Source organism: Trematomus bernacchii, unplaced genomic scaffold, assembly GCF_902827165.1.
Source record: "Trematomus bernacchii unplaced genomic scaffold, fTreBer1.1, whole genome shotgun sequence".
In the NCBI taxonomy this organism is placed as follows: Eukaryota; Metazoa; Chordata; class Actinopteri; order Perciformes; family Nototheniidae; genus Trematomus; species Trematomus bernacchii.
In genome coordinates, this window is record NW_022987605.1 from 1,202,390 (window position 1) to 1,217,740 (window position 15,351).

Consider the following 15,351-nt stretch of genomic DNA (forward strand, 5'->3'; position numbering starts at 1 on the left):
TTAGTGTTGATACTGCAAGGAGACGTATTGTGTGAAAAGAAATGTAAGATGTTGTTTAATTGCCGATATATTTATGATCCACGTTACATATTCAGTTTTGGTGGCAGTTCATCCTGTTTGTCTAGAAGTCTTCTCATCAGGGCTCTATAAATAGAGAACTACGGCAGATGTGTAATATTTAATGCAGCCGAACCGTGTATTACAATGCCGTTATGTGATGACTTTCAAAGAGAAAAGCAAGCACACTCGGATTAAAGTATTCTTTTTATTTATTTGTTTATGTTTTACGGATTTCATATCGCATTAACATCATATCCCAACGTGCATTGCGGCTAAACAATCCAATCACCGAGCTTAAACCATAGCTGAGGATCTTGGGTAATCAGTTCAGTGGGTGTGTATCTGTTTCCGGTTATTTTATTTTGAAATTCAGTTCCTGACGGACGCCAAAAAAGCCAGAGATTATAGAATTAAACAAATAAATAAAAACAAGGATAATTGTGTGTTATTGTTGAGGAAAAAAATATTTAAAAAATACAGATTTCAGTATTCTGAGGCTCTAAGCCCCATTTATTTTCCTTGCGGACGGCAAAAAAAGTCCGACATTGTACGATTTAAAATAAAAACAATAATCGTGGCTTGATATTGAATATATATGAATGCATCAAAGCTGAAAAGCTACATGTGCTGTATTCCGGTCTGCTTACTACTTGGCACAGAACGACAGGCCATATTTGGACAACTATGGATTACTAGAGTTACAAGATGAAAATGGGGTTGACATAGGCATCGGTTTGCACTCCAGGTACAGTGCAGCACAGATAAGTGACCATATAAGTTCAGAGATGCGTAAAAAAGTATGCCAAAGAATCCAAGCTATAGAAGGTAAAGTTTATATTCTTATAGATGAGTCAACGAGTCTGGGATGTAAAACTACATTGATTGTGTACCTCAAATGTGAAACGGACAAGAGCTGCGAACCACATTTTATGATTCTGGATTTGATTGAACTTCCAGACCAGAGAGCCGACACAATTACGCAGCACTTGTTGAAATGCCTCCAAGGAAATGGCTTCGATGACGCTTACTTGAAGAAGCATTTAATTTAATTTGCAAGCGTCATGTTGGGACGAAAATCAGGTGTAGCCAAACAGCTTTCTGAACTGTACCCTAATAGTCACCTGGCATTGCCTAAATCATCGTTTGGAGCTGGCTGTGGGGGACACGGTGTCTGACGTGAGTGGTGTGAACCATTTCCAGGCGTTTATGGACAAATGATACACTGTGTACAGCAGATCACCCTTAAACCAACGAGAACTGGCAAAGTGTGCTGCTGAGTTGCATCAACAAATAGGAAAAATAGGCCGTGTGTTGAGCACGAGATGGGTGGCCAGTTCTTATCGCACAGTATCCGCTGTTTGGAACAACTTTGAGTCACTGTGTGCACACTTTAGCTTTGTGATGACAGATGAGAAACGATCAGCAAACGTTAGAAAGCTGTATCAAGGTCCGTTAAAGCGGCTGACTTCAAAGCAGTTTCTTTTAGATTTAGCGCTTATGTGTGATACACTGAATGAGTTAGCCCTGTTGTCAGAATGTTTGCAAAAGCGCACAACATCAGTAGCCTACGCCGACAAACTGATCCACCAGAGCATTCGTTTTATCAATGGACTGGGGGAGCGACCTGGGACCAAGGTCCTTGCAGCTGAAAATGCCATATCAGAAGGCAGACTGGGCACAGTTGTGCTCACAGACAACTCCAAAATCATCACCATCAATGGTCAACAATTTCTCCGGAGTCTAAGCATCAACCTTAGCCATAGAATGTTCACTACTGCATCATCTCGTGGAGCAGCCTCGCAGGCCCAGTCGGACTCAGACTATGTTAACTTGCTCGCTCAAGTAAAAGTCCTGGAACGCGACAACTGGCCACCAGCTCAGACCATGCCGCCTGGCTATGGAGAGGTGCAAGTGAGTGAACTGCGCCAACGATTCAGGCTGCCGACTGTAAGTGTAATAAATGCATTCCGAGACTTTGTCGAGAGCACTGTGGACGATGCTACACCTGCCGAGCTCAGGCCCTTGATGAACTGCACTAGACTCATACCATGCAGCACGGCAGAATGTGAAAGGGGATTCAGACTGATCATCACCCCAACGCGAAACAGGTTGCTGATTGAACGGGTATCCACCTTGATGTCCATCAAGCTACATGGGCCACCTCTAACCCAGTGGGATCCGACAGGATATGTGACAACTTCGCTGAGACGACATCGCTCAGCTGAAGACAAGAGGACACGACAGGCTGCAGCCGAATCTCGCAAGGATCCAGACCCACTGTGGCGTTTCCTCTGACTGACATCAACAACGGTGAGTAACACTGATTTTTTAGGCAGTGCCGCTGCTTATTACTGTTTCTTTATAGTCCATGATTTGAAGCCTGTGTGTGTGAAGGGCAGCGCCGTGTTTGTGTGTGTGTGTGTGTGTGTGTGTGTGTGCGTGCGTGCGTGCGTGCGTGCGTGCGTGCGTGCGTGCGTGCGTGCGTGCGTGCGTGCGTGCGTGCGTGCGTGCGTGTGTGAGAGGGAGGGAGGGAGAGGGAGAGAAGCAGCGCTGTCTGCTTATTTGCAATGTAGGCTAGGCCTAATCAGAATACTTTCAAGTCCAGATTCAATGTTGTTTGCATAGGTAGGCTATATTTTTCGTTTCGTTCATTTAATAAGTTAATTTCAGGACAACTTTGGGAATTTTGTTTGTTTGTTTGTTATGAGTTTTAAATAGATTTTGAAAGTGGAGATAGAGAGAGAGAGAGAGAGAGAGAAGCAGCGGTGTCTGATTAGATGCAAATACTGTAGCTCAAGCATTTATGCAATTTAGGCCTATACATTGTTTATGTAACTTATGTGCCGGTGTGTCCATGGTTTTGAGTCTGTGTGTGTGTGTGTGTGTGTGCGTGTGTGTGTGTGTGTGTGTGTGTGTGTGTGTGTGTGTGTGTGTGTGTGTGTGTGTGTGTGTGTGTGTGTGTGTGTGTGTGTGTGTGTGTGTGTGTGTGTTGAGCGCAGCGCCGTCTGCTTTTTGCAGTACAGTAACTAAAGTAGGACTAAGCATACCGGTAGTTTCTGTAGACCTGTCTGCCCGTTTTGTGAGTGCAATGCGCACTTGTGGCATTGTTTGGGATGACCTAATTAAAATTGTACACCCAGTAAGAAAATCCCCACTACACCACTGTCAGTTGCGTAGTAAATGTGCACATGACTTGTGTTTAAAGTTTATAGTCCGTTTGAGTTTTGCCCGTGTGAACGCAAACCGAACCTTCTGAAAAATGAAACAAACTGTAGTCAGAGAAGCGGACTATTCGGTTTGAATGAGACCTTAGAATGTTTTTCATCTAAATAAATAATTAAAATGAACCTTGTTTTGACTTTGCCTCTTTTGTTGATATTTGTGGTTTATGCTACAATGTGCACCAATTGTGTAAAAAAGGTGTGCTATGTATGATATGAATACAAATGTTATTATTGATTGGTGATGGGGATTTTATGATTTTCTTATGGCTGCTTATCCTCCAGGACTTTTTCAAGGCTGCAAACAGAAGGAGAACGTTTTATGTTAGTTTAGTGGTTCTGTCCTGGAGAGATGATCATTTTTACAAAATACAGTTACTCAAGTACATCTTCGATCTTCGCAGATCAGTTATGAGTCTTCAAACGAATCGCGCTCAATTTAAGGCGGGGCCTTTAATATGACGCACACCTGCACACTTGCTAGCCTGTTCCATTCTTCGTTCTCCGATTGCCAGGAAGGATTCTTGCCTAGCCTCTGAAGGACCTGACTCAGAAGACATGTCCTACCAAGGAAGCGTCATTGACATTGAGAAACACCCTATAAGTCCCAGAGGGAGGATTACGCAAATGAAGCCGCTGACGTCACTTCTTCTTCTTCTGCTTTGGGTTTACTGGCAGGCCGCAAACAACTTAACGGTGTATACTGCCGCCCGAAGTCCCCGGCCGGAAGTCCCCGGAGTTGGGGACTGGCTTCAGTAGAAGCCGCTGGGACTCCCAGCAGCTTCTACTGAAGCCTTCCGAGTAAATCGCCAGAAGCGCCGACACCTCCTCATCTCCACCGCTCCCATGTTTTCTTTTGTGTTGCCATAAGTTAGTCTCTCTCCGTTGGTGCGCTGGGCTAATGCTAATGCTAATGCGAGCAAATAAAATGGCGGCTTCACCAAAACTTTTCTGAGTTTTACGGGGCGTGGTTTTGCAATTCGCCCAGCCAATCAGAAATTGGAACCTTTTCCTCCCCAGGAAAGTACCACCTCTCTAGCAGGGACTGAAAAGGGGTGAAAAGGTTCCCGAAAAAAAGTTCTAGTTCCAGATATTTTTGGTGTGAACGCAAAATCCCAGGAACTATCGGAACTATTCCTGGGAAAAGTACTCCGGTGTGAAAGCGCCTAATTGCAGAAAAACTCTAAATGTAAAGTACTTTAAATATTTTAAAGCAAAAGCAGCAAATCTTCGCATTCAAGAAGCAAAATGACTTCCAATTACTTTTCTGTACAACTTTTGACTACAAAATGTAGTGGATTAGAAGTATAAAGTAGTATAAAATGAAAATACTCAGGTAAAGTACAAGTACCTGAAATGTGCAGCAGTAATACTGTAAATTGGTCCAAAGAAAAGCTATAAGCACTTTAGCGTTCACCAACCTGTGTGTCTGTAGCTGATGACCCCTGCAGTGATGTCTGCCTGTAGGAAGCGATCCACCACCACAGAGCTCCGGAGAACCACACCATGGTACGGCTGTCGGGCGATCAGGAAGGTCAGGCCGCTGTTGTCACTGTCTGCATCAGCAGCGTAGATATACTCAGCTGTGATGACCACTTCCTGTCCCTCTGCACAGCTGAGAACAGGTTTCAAACCAGCAACCAACACTGGGACTTCATCATTGATAGGCATCACCTGCAGATGACATGCAAGGCAGTTTAGTTAAACAATGAATGGTTCAGTTTTCACTGACGTTTTTCTTACTGTAAAGCAGAACACAGAATTTAAGGTCAAAAAGCTTGTCCAGTTCTATTACCTTCACTTGCAGGACAAAACTGACCGAGTTGGTGCCATCTGTTGCAGTAAATTCAATGTTGTCCTCTAAAGTTTCTGAGCTGTCGTGCTTGTACCTGATTGACAAATGAGAGACAACATTAAGACTTGCTAAGTGATGAAATAAACTGAACGCTTGATGTAAGAATTTTATTAAATGAATGTTCTACACAGCTTTGGTATTTCATTGCTGTTGCATGGCTTCTTAATTCCATACATTTTCTGTTAACCCACTTTTGGTTTTAGTTGTTTAAATATAATGTTGGATAGTTTTATCTATACATTGTAAAATAACATATTTAGTTTGTAAAAATGTGAAATTCAAAATGTAGTAGAGAAAGTAGTATACAATGAAAATACTCAAGTGCCTCAAATGTGTATTTGAGTACAGTACTTGAGTACATGTAGTTAGTTACTCTTCAACACTGAAGCTGATTAATGGCAGTCCAATATTCACCAGTCTTTTAGCTCTGTCAGTTTGATTGCTAGCACATTAGAGATGATAGCCTTTAACTTGAATATACATTAAGGCTCTCTTTGTACTGCCATCTAGGGGTCAGAGCTTTCTGACAATTGATTCTGATGAGGGTGAGATACAACTTGGCAAATGCAATCCATCAGCCATGTGTACATTTTAGTGTTCAGTTTATTTTGACACAGTGTCAGAGATTTGTTGGAGCCCTGAGAGTCAAGTCACACAGTCATAACAGTTTTCTCCATGTGTTAAAGGGGACCTATCATGCAAAATGCACTTTTGTACGTCTTTTATACATGAATATGTGTCCCCGGTGTTCCAGGGAACCCACAAAGTGTCAGAAAACACAACCCTCTCTATTTTCCTCCATACCCAAATCTCTAAAAAAGGGGCTGCAACGGATCTGATAAAAACTGATCCAGATTTGAACACTGTCCTGATGTCAGGACAGTGGCGCTACGGCTATTGGGCCAACTCCACCAATCAGGAGGAGACCGCCACGGCCATTGCCGTTCAAAAGCGCTGGAGACGATGTAGTACATATGCCAGGCCTGTAGGTGGTGCTGTTCTCACAGAATCAGCCCTTGCAAAAATAGGGCTATATAAATGCAAATTGAGCGAAATGAGGCATGGCTAAAATGCATGATCTGTTTGGTATTTTGAAAAAAAAAAAGTATAAATATGCCTTATATAGGTATGGTCCTACACTATGTTATTATAATATAGCATGATAGGTCCACTTTAAGTAAAAAAGTGTTTTACTATAATCTTTCTATGTTCCTTTTTCCAGGTTTAATTATACTTTTTCGGAAGGCGAAAAATGGTCTGCCCAATTTAGAAATAGAGGTAGTGGAGCTTTTGTGGAGGAAAAACCCTTTATCTATATTTGCTACTTCTCACACTTCTTAGCTAAACTTGGGAAAATTCCGTATTAAGAAGATTTGTTGCAATGTTGTTAGTTTCACTCTATGTGCACCAACAGTATGACCTTCAACTCAGGTGAACTGAGAACATCCTGATATGGCCTCCCTAACTCCCTAACTTCCTAAATGCTCCTTTCATTATCCCCAAGCTTCCCCCCTCCCTTTCTCCTCTCTCTGTGTTATTATATGCAACCCAAACTCTACTCTTGTCTTTCACTCTGCAGACTGTATGCTCTCTGTATGACTGACTGGACTTTCTTGCAAGAAATACAATACGACAAAGACAGCTGAATGGTTTGATTCTCTATCCACATTTGATAAATAAATTCCCGCCACAGTTACCTAGTATGATTTTCCATGTGTAATCTGTTTTTTCACCTATTCTAGGCAAAAAAACCGTTTTTGATCAATTTAGATATGTATAACAAGATTGATTTCCCACTTGAATGTCAGTGCTTCCATAGAGAGGAGTTTATACAATTCTATGCATGTGTTGTAAAGGTGTTTCCATTTTTGCGTTGTGAATCCCACATGAAATGAACAAACAAATGATGTCTGACCTCACTTTAAGGCTCTTCACGTGTTGCACAGTGAAAGCGCTGCCTGGCTTTAGTGGGAGGCCCCCCAGCTGCAGAGCTCCATGCTGCGGGTCCCTCTGAAGCACCACCTGCAGGGCTTCCTCCAAGGAGTCCACGTCTGACAGCCGCAGATGTTCAGGCCCGATCCAGCCACCCCCTCCCTCATCTACTGTCAGAGGGTTGGTAATAACCTACAACAGAACGTATCCACACTTTTTCTAGATATTCAAACATATCGACGTAAGAAATGAGGAACACATACAATACATTGAATATTCTCCCTCACCTGTGGCGGCTGGTTGTCCACTGGCACCACAGTGATGTTAAAGCAGATCCCAGTGACTGTTTTGCCCAGGTGGTTGGTGACAGAGAGAACAAATTGTACATACTGAGGGTAAGGGCCAATGTCCATGACCGGAGGCATGTAGGCCACTTTCATGAAGTTCACTGCATGCTGGAAAAAACATAAAAATAAAGATTTATTTGGATGAGTCTCACTAAATGTACCTATAATGTATTCGTAAACAAATAACTAAAATGTGTACCTGTGTGAAGAGCCTCAGCACTGGTGCGTTGGAGTCTTTGGAGAATTTGGCTATACTGTCGACTAAAAACAACCTCCCAGCATCAGGCCTGCTGCTCATGAAGACAACAGAATGTCAATTACACAAAAGGTTTTCACGCTGGTTTCCCTTGTAATTTTCAGAAGGTGAGGACATACTAACCTGTGAGGACCAGTGAAGAAAGGCGGAGTTGTAACCGTAAAAGTGAGCTCACTGTCTGGAGACTCCTGGTCTACAAAGTGCAGCTGTTGCCGTGTTATATGGACCACTTCTGTTTCTTTGATCACAACACAGCGACTGGAACCAGGAACCTCTTTGGGTGGTTGGTCTGGAACAGGCTCTATGTGCACCATCACCACCTGCACCGCATGAAACCATAATAGATCACTGGATCCGAAATCAATCAATACTGTAATGCAATTTAATAGTAATACTACAAATCCTAGACCAAAGCTGTTTTTTCCAATGGATTTTTTCATTACCTCTTTTTTAGCCATGCTAGTGTTATAATAGTAGGGTCAAGCAAAGTAAGGGCGCCTATCCATTCAAGAGAGAGAGAGGGTGGTACGTGTGTGGCGAGTGATGGAGTATATATATGGAAGTGAACGGGACTAGCAGAAGCTATCAATCTGTAAACAAACTTAGCTAAATTGCAAATAAATACATTGGCCTCCGAAGATAAAGCTTGACTGCCTGCCTCATTGAGTGTGTTATTGAACCCCTGGACCACTATCCCCACCAGTGCTGTAAGAAGTACTTAGATCTTACACTTAAGTCAAAGTTATATACTGTGTAGAAAAAATGTGGTACAAGTAAAAGTCCTGCATTCAAAATGGTATACTTATGTATGACATCTAAAAGTACTTGTTATCCAAAGTTATTTTTGCAGTTGGTTAAGGATAAAATAACTTCAATGACTTGTTATACTGCCAGGTTCCTCCATCAATAATAGTATCATAATGGATTAGTTGATTACATTTTTTAATTAATAATAACTAATCTTGTCAAATAAATGTAAGTGAGTAAAAAATACAATATTTGCTGCTAAAATGTAGTGGTACAAAGTAGCATAAATTGACAATACTCAAGTAAAGTACAAGTATCTCATAAATGTACTTAAAGGTAGGGTAGATACGTTTGAGAAACCGGCTCGAGATACACTTTTTGTTATATTCCATGGAATGCTCTTAACATCCCGATAGCAATGAATATCTTAAGTGCTGTGACAAAAAATCCATAAAAAAATGTCATCTGTGGAAGCCGTAATACTGTAAAAAGCACGACCAATCATTTTAGCCGGCCTGGCTAAAATAACTGGATGGCCTACCTGCCTGTCAGCCTTCCATCTGTGCACAAACTTATCTCGTGCCCTCATTGGTCATGTGCGCGTTCGTGTGTGTTGGAGGAGGGGCTCTGTAAGGAAGTGGCAGATTTTCTCCGGTTGTGTATTTTCAAATTCTAGCGCACTCGAGCCGGTTTCTCAAACTTACCTACCCTACCTTTAAGTACAGTACTGCAGTATATGTTACTTTCCAGCACTGTATGTTACCCACTTGAGGCTCTGACAGGTTGGGGGGGTCATGGAAATCTGACAGCACCACCTCAAAGGAGTCATCAAACACCTTGTTTCCTAGGTGACGATAGTAAACCATGGACTGAGACAGGTCTTTCTGCAGAAAGTGGCTGACAGGATAACCTGGGTTAAAAACAATGAAAACGTGACCTGGTTAGGAAACAGAAACAAACTCCATGTAGGATAAATAGTGAAACAATCCATCTTCTGACCTGTGAGACCTGTTGGGGGCATCTTCATGACTTCTCCTGCCTGAGGGGGACGGGTGATGTTAAACAGGATGTAGTCGTCGCTGGAGTCCATGTCTGAGGCCTGGAGGGTGGAGCCTCTGAGCAGAGCCAGCTGGCCCTCAGACACCTCCAGCAGCATGTTGGTGATGAGGAACGGAGGGCTGTCGTCCTTCGGCAGGATCTTGATCGGGAACTTGTGTCGAGTCTGATGGAGGCCGTCAGTGATGCGGAAGATGATGAAGTCTTTGGTGGAGTCGCTGTCATCGTGGTGATAGCGAACCACGCCCGCTTTGAGGTCATTGACAGTGAACATGAAGCCCTTTCCCCCTGGATTTTAAATGAAACAACCAAATAAAACGACTTGATGGTTTTCCACTACTTATTTGTACAATCGACTCCCGTCTTTAAACCGTAAACCTTGTCACTTTTGTTGAGCAGTTTATACTACCACTGAGCAGGATTATATAAAGTGGAATGTGCAATACAGCTGACTTTTCTGGATTCTTCTGGAGCGGTGGGCACTGTCATGGTCCCGTATAGGTGAATGACATACACATTTTGGTTTCGCGAAAGTTGAAGTCAATGTGCATGTTTGTCAGATTTGTATCTAGAATGTTGCTGTTTTAAAGGTCACCTATTATGCAAATCCTTTTTTATGTCTTTTATACATAAATGTTTTCCCCAGTACGTTAAGAGATTCGGAAGTTTCAGGAAAAAATATTCTCTCCCCTTTTCTCCTGATCCATCTATATAAAATCCTGTCTGAAAATGAATTAATGAGATTTGGCCACTTTGTGATGTCACTATGTTTTTTGGGTTGTGTAACCACCAGCTAATAACCAACTAGTAACACTAGAGCATTGTGTTCTTTTTAACCAAAAATCTCTCAGAGGGGCGTGGCCAGCAGCAGCTCATTAGCATTTCAAGCGACAGTCACAGAATCAGCACTATTGGAACAGGGCTGAAAGAGAGGGGTTTATGGCATACTACATGACATTACATTACATATCATTTAGCTGACGCTGTTTTCCAAAGTGACTTACAATAAGTGAAAAAACAATAAAGAAACAAACACCGAACAACAAGGAAAGTACAGATATAATAATCGAATTGAATCACTTCAAGCAAGATCATACCATATTAAGCGCTGGTGAATCAGTTATAAGACCTGAATAAACTCAACAAGTGCTTCTTTTTTTCTTTTCTTCCAGCAATAACTTAATTGCCAAGGTACACTCGAAATAGATGTGTTTTCAGTTTGCAACGGAAGATATGCAGAGTTTCTGCTGTCCTGATGTCAATGGGGAGCTCATTCCACCATTTAGGAGCCAGTATAGCAAACAGGCGTGTTTTTGAGGGTACCTGGGTAGCAAGCCGATTGGCTGACGCAGCTACATGCTACAATGCATGATCTGTTTGGTATTGGGTCAAATAAAATAAAAAGGAGCACTCAGAAATGTCCTTGTTGTTCTGACTTTGAATCCTCATGGTTTATTGCACTTATTGTAAGTTGCTTTGGACAACAGCGTCAGCTAAATGCAATGTTATGCAATGTATTTCAAGCCAAACACTTTAGAGATGTTGTGCGTATATCTGAGACCTATAATATAGTGTTGAAAAAGAGTATAATAAGGGACCTTTAAATGCTGTGAAAAGACTGGATATGATTTGGTTAATTAACAATATAATCATGCCATTGTTCAAACCTTGTCACTGTTATCTTATAGTTAAGGCACCGTGCCTGCTGATGCATCAACTCATATTATATTGACAAATCTGCATCATACACAGACAGATTCTTGGAGGAATGTACTTTAACTTTGATTTCTGGCCTTATATGAGTTTTTCCTGTGTCCACTGGCAGTCGTGTTCATACCTCTGACAGTGAGCCGTCCGTGCTGCAGGCCGTCCACAGTGATGATACGAACAGCATTTATGTTATCGTTGTCCACAATCTGGAACTGCTCCCACATGATTGGTCGAGACTGACCCTCCAACAGACTGAGGCCTAAACAAATAAACAACTTAATTTCTTCAATGCATTTGAAAGACCTTTGTGTGTTTTTAAGGTGACGATGCTAACATACCCATGTTCCAGGACACTCTGGGTGCATTCGTATCTGCATTCCTAACAGACATGTGAACCGTCATTGATGGGCTCTTCTCAAAGAAAAAATCATGAACCTCCAATTCCACCTATATGGGAGGGGTACAACGATTTTCAGAAACCATTGACTAAACCAAACTACATTTTGTAAAAGAAAGGTCAATTCTACCTCGTAATTCCTGCGCTGGGTATGTGAGGAATTGGGAGGTTGATACCCAATGAGCATGTCGTTGAGATCGAGCCATGTGAAGGAGGAGATTGGGCGAGTGTGATCGGACAGATGGGTGATGAAACCGTCCACAGGCGGTTTGGTGATGTTAAAAACTAGAAGCTGTTGGGGAGTTTCCTCGTCCTCAGAGTCGAGAGTAGCAGTGGAGAGCGGAGTGAGGATGAACTGATCCACCTCCAGGATAAACATGGACATGAAGGACGGCTTGGGAGGCTGGTTGGGCGTCGCACCAACAACCCGGACTGGAATCCAGGCCTGTTCAGACTTCACAAAGAAAGCAAAACAACCAGAACTTATAACACATATTTCTTATGTAGGGTCTTTACTCGTACTCGTTATGTAAAAAGGCACATTCAAACATCAGGTATATAATATGAATTATTTTGTTGAAGTGACTGGTGCAATAATGTGTTAATGATTTTAATTTTGTACTTGAGAAAGGTGGGGATTATTGAGATGAATGTATACACTACCATTAAGCTCAATCTAAAATAATATATGATAATGCATGGGTCAATTTATATTTTGTATCAACCTAAATCTGCAAAGTTACTAATAACTAAATATCTCAAATAAATCTAGTGCAGTAGAAAGTACAACATTTGCCAAAAATATTTAGTGAAGAACGGTACTCAAGTAAAGTACAACTACCTCAATTTTTTTACTTAAAGTGGACCTATCATGCTATATTTAAATGATATATTGTAGGGCCATACCTATATAAGGTATATTTATAAGTTTCTGTTTTCAAAATACCAAACAGATCATGCATTTTAGCCATGCCTCATTTCGCTCTATGTGCTGTTTGCTGTCTACGGGTCTGATTCTGCTGACCACGCCCCCCTGCAGGAGAGGGGAGACGTGCTCTGATCAGCTGCTGGGCTGTCAGAAGAGGGGGAGAAAAAGAGATCTCCGTCCTCCGTGTTTTATTATATAGAGTCGTTATTCATTTGTTTTAAAGCTCAATAAATAATAAAGAAGACCTTTGACCGGCACTTTTCTAATTTTGTCCGGAAGATTTAAACTTTAACGGACATCTTGACCGGCGAAAGAAACTGAAACTGAAACTCTGCCGCACGGTCCCCTCGTTCCTTGGAAGAGGCGGAGAGGTGGGTGTTTGTCATCTGCTGGTGGACTAACCGGAGAGAATTACAGTGCTTGCCTCGACGGGGAGGGATTGCATTGAATTAAAGCAGCGGGAGCAAACGCTTGCCTCGGGGAGGGAGAAAGAAAGCCACAGCGGAGAATAAACAGAAGGGTAACCATGGTAACTATGGGCAGGAAGTCTTCTTCGCTGCTTTTGTGGCAGACTACAGCGCCACTTACAGGCCTGGCATATGTACTACAGCGTCTCCAGCGCTTTCGAGCGGCAATGGCCGGCCGTGGCCCAACCCCACATTCCCCTGATAGGTGGAGAGTTGGCCCAATAGCCGTAGCGCCACTTTACTGACGTCAGGACAGTGTTCAAATCTGGATCAGTTTTTATCAGATCCGTTGCAGACCCTTTTTTAGAGATTTGGGTATGGAGGAAAATAGAGAGGGTTGTGTTTTCTGACACTTGGTGAGTTCCCTGGAACACCGGGGACACATATTCATGTATAAAAGACGTACAAAAGTGCATTTTGCATGATAGGTCCCCTTTAAGTAAAGTACTTGAGTAAATGTACTTGGTTACATTACACCACTGCATTCAACAAATGTTTGAAGCAAAAATGTGACACTGTTAACCCAAAATATTGCTTTTGCCTAATAAGATCTGGAAAAATACACTCATGTAAAATCCAAATTGTAGGACTAAAGAAAGGAATATAAAAGTTGTTTTATCAAAACAAAAACAAAAAGCCAAACTACCTGATATATGCTGCCGCTCCTGAGGTCCTTCAGGTCCAGTCTGATTGCGATGTAGTCCATGTCTGGAGATGGAGGGTCTATGTGCTGATACCTCAGCCCCATCATCAGGAAGTCATCACATGGAATTTTTGTGAATTTGACCCGCTTCAGACCCTTCAGGCAGTCCTCAGATTTACACATTGCTCTGGCTTTATTTTCTGAAAACACAATCCAAGAGGATTTGTATTCTTCTTTTATCTTCACTTATCACAGCCAATTCACCAATGGCTCACTCAACTGATTTCACGCTTACCCAAAGGGATAAACCAACGTTTCCAAACCAAGCTATCTTTGTATCAGTAGTTGGGTGGCTGCATATCATTACTTTCTTTATTCTATTGCAATTTGTATGCATCTTATTCTTCTCAGACACACATCCATACTTGAGCATCTTACTCGCTTTACAGTTTACAAATACAATAGGTGTGTCATGTCACTAACATATGGACTGAACACATTTTAACTAGGATATTGAATATAAACAGACATGTATGGCATCATAATAATATAATAGAAGTTAAAGTCACATGTGATTTTGCAGATAGGGGATTTATTGTTTGATTTTCTACATCTACAGGATAATGCTTAGTTTATTGTTACAACAAATTAGGACTTAAAGTACAAAGAATACATGATAACACCCTTACTACTCAGCTATTATTTCTGAATCATTTCAAATAAAGCATTTGTAAACTATTACTCTTACTACATTTTTTATATGAAATATCTTGGTTTCTTCTTTTCTAAGGTTACATTGTTAAGTAAAAAAAACGTCTCATTGTTATTTATGTTCTATTTGTTTTAAATTGCATTGCATATGATATTAGGGTAATCCAAAAATAATGGAAAGTAATCAGGTTACATTACTTTTATATTTTGATCGTCAGATTAGGTTACTGATGGCATTTTTTGACATTTAATTGTTTTGTAACAGATTGCATTATTAATTTAACCCCCCTAAACCGGCTGAAAAATTAAATCTGTAGAAAACGAACCTGTTTGATAAATGCATGTTTTGTTCAGCCGGATCATCTCCACATGTCTACCCTACTTTTATCATTTTCGAATCATAAATCTAATCTGATATATGATCGATAGATTTATGATTCGAAAATTATTTTTACAATATTCCAAAATCCTATGGAGAAATCCCATTGTGCTTTTTTGTCGAGGGAACCCATGCGCAGCTTACTTCCGGGTCGGCCTACAAAAATACGTCATCACTGCACCGCTCTATTAACCAGCTGTTATTTCTGAATCAAGTTCATTTTTTATTTGTGGATTTTCTTTCTATCGATGGATGAAGTTAGCATATGTTACCTAGCTGCTGGCGGAGGTCGATGAAGCTCTCCGGCTCGTCCCCTCTTACAGTAGCTCTCTCTGGCTCTCCGGTCACCAGCTGTCCGTGGGCTGGCAGGTGGGTGTCATAGTTACTCATATGGACAGTACACTCCAGGCTGGACCTCTTCTCATAGTGGAAGGACACCACATTGCCATTCACAGCATCAGAGAGGCTGTAGAACTCAGGAACCTCCAAGAACTTTGGCCCCAGCTTTATGATGCTGCAATCAGGTTCAATAATGTCCACATGGAGAGAAAACACCTCCATGTATGTCTCTGTCTCTGTGAACCTGGTCAAAATAAAAACACATGGTCAGGAACATGAAAGAAAGATATATAATATATGATC

The 15,351-nt window shown here is 41.6% G+C and overlaps 1 protein-coding gene across 1 annotated transcript in view; it reads right to left on the reverse strand.

Annotated features, from left to right (window-relative positions):
* The window catches only part of frem1a (Fras1 related extracellular matrix 1a), a 60,423-nt gene that overhangs the window by 37,543 nt on the left and 7,529 nt on the right, over window positions 1–15,351 (reverse strand). The window contains exons 4-16 of the mRNA XM_034130900.1: window positions 14,982–15,292; window positions 13,623–13,819; window positions 11,712–12,035; window positions 11,523–11,631; window positions 11,312–11,443; window positions 9,418–9,762; window positions 9,186–9,328; window positions 7,795–7,991; window positions 7,615–7,705; window positions 7,356–7,523; window positions 7,052–7,260; window positions 5,077–5,170; window positions 4,703–4,955 (exon numbers count right to left, since the gene is read on the reverse strand). Of these exons, the coding sequence (XP_033986791.1) occupies window positions 4,703–4,955; window positions 5,077–5,170; window positions 7,052–7,260; window positions 7,356–7,523; window positions 7,615–7,705; window positions 7,795–7,991; window positions 9,186–9,328; window positions 9,418–9,762; window positions 11,312–11,443; window positions 11,523–11,631; window positions 11,712–12,035; window positions 13,623–13,819; window positions 14,982–15,292 (2,573 nt within the window). The remainder of the gene's footprint in view (window positions 1–4,702; window positions 4,956–5,076; window positions 5,171–7,051; window positions 7,261–7,355; window positions 7,524–7,614; window positions 7,706–7,794; window positions 7,992–9,185; window positions 9,329–9,417; window positions 9,763–11,311; window positions 11,444–11,522; window positions 11,632–11,711; window positions 12,036–13,622; window positions 13,820–14,981; window positions 15,293–15,351) is intronic.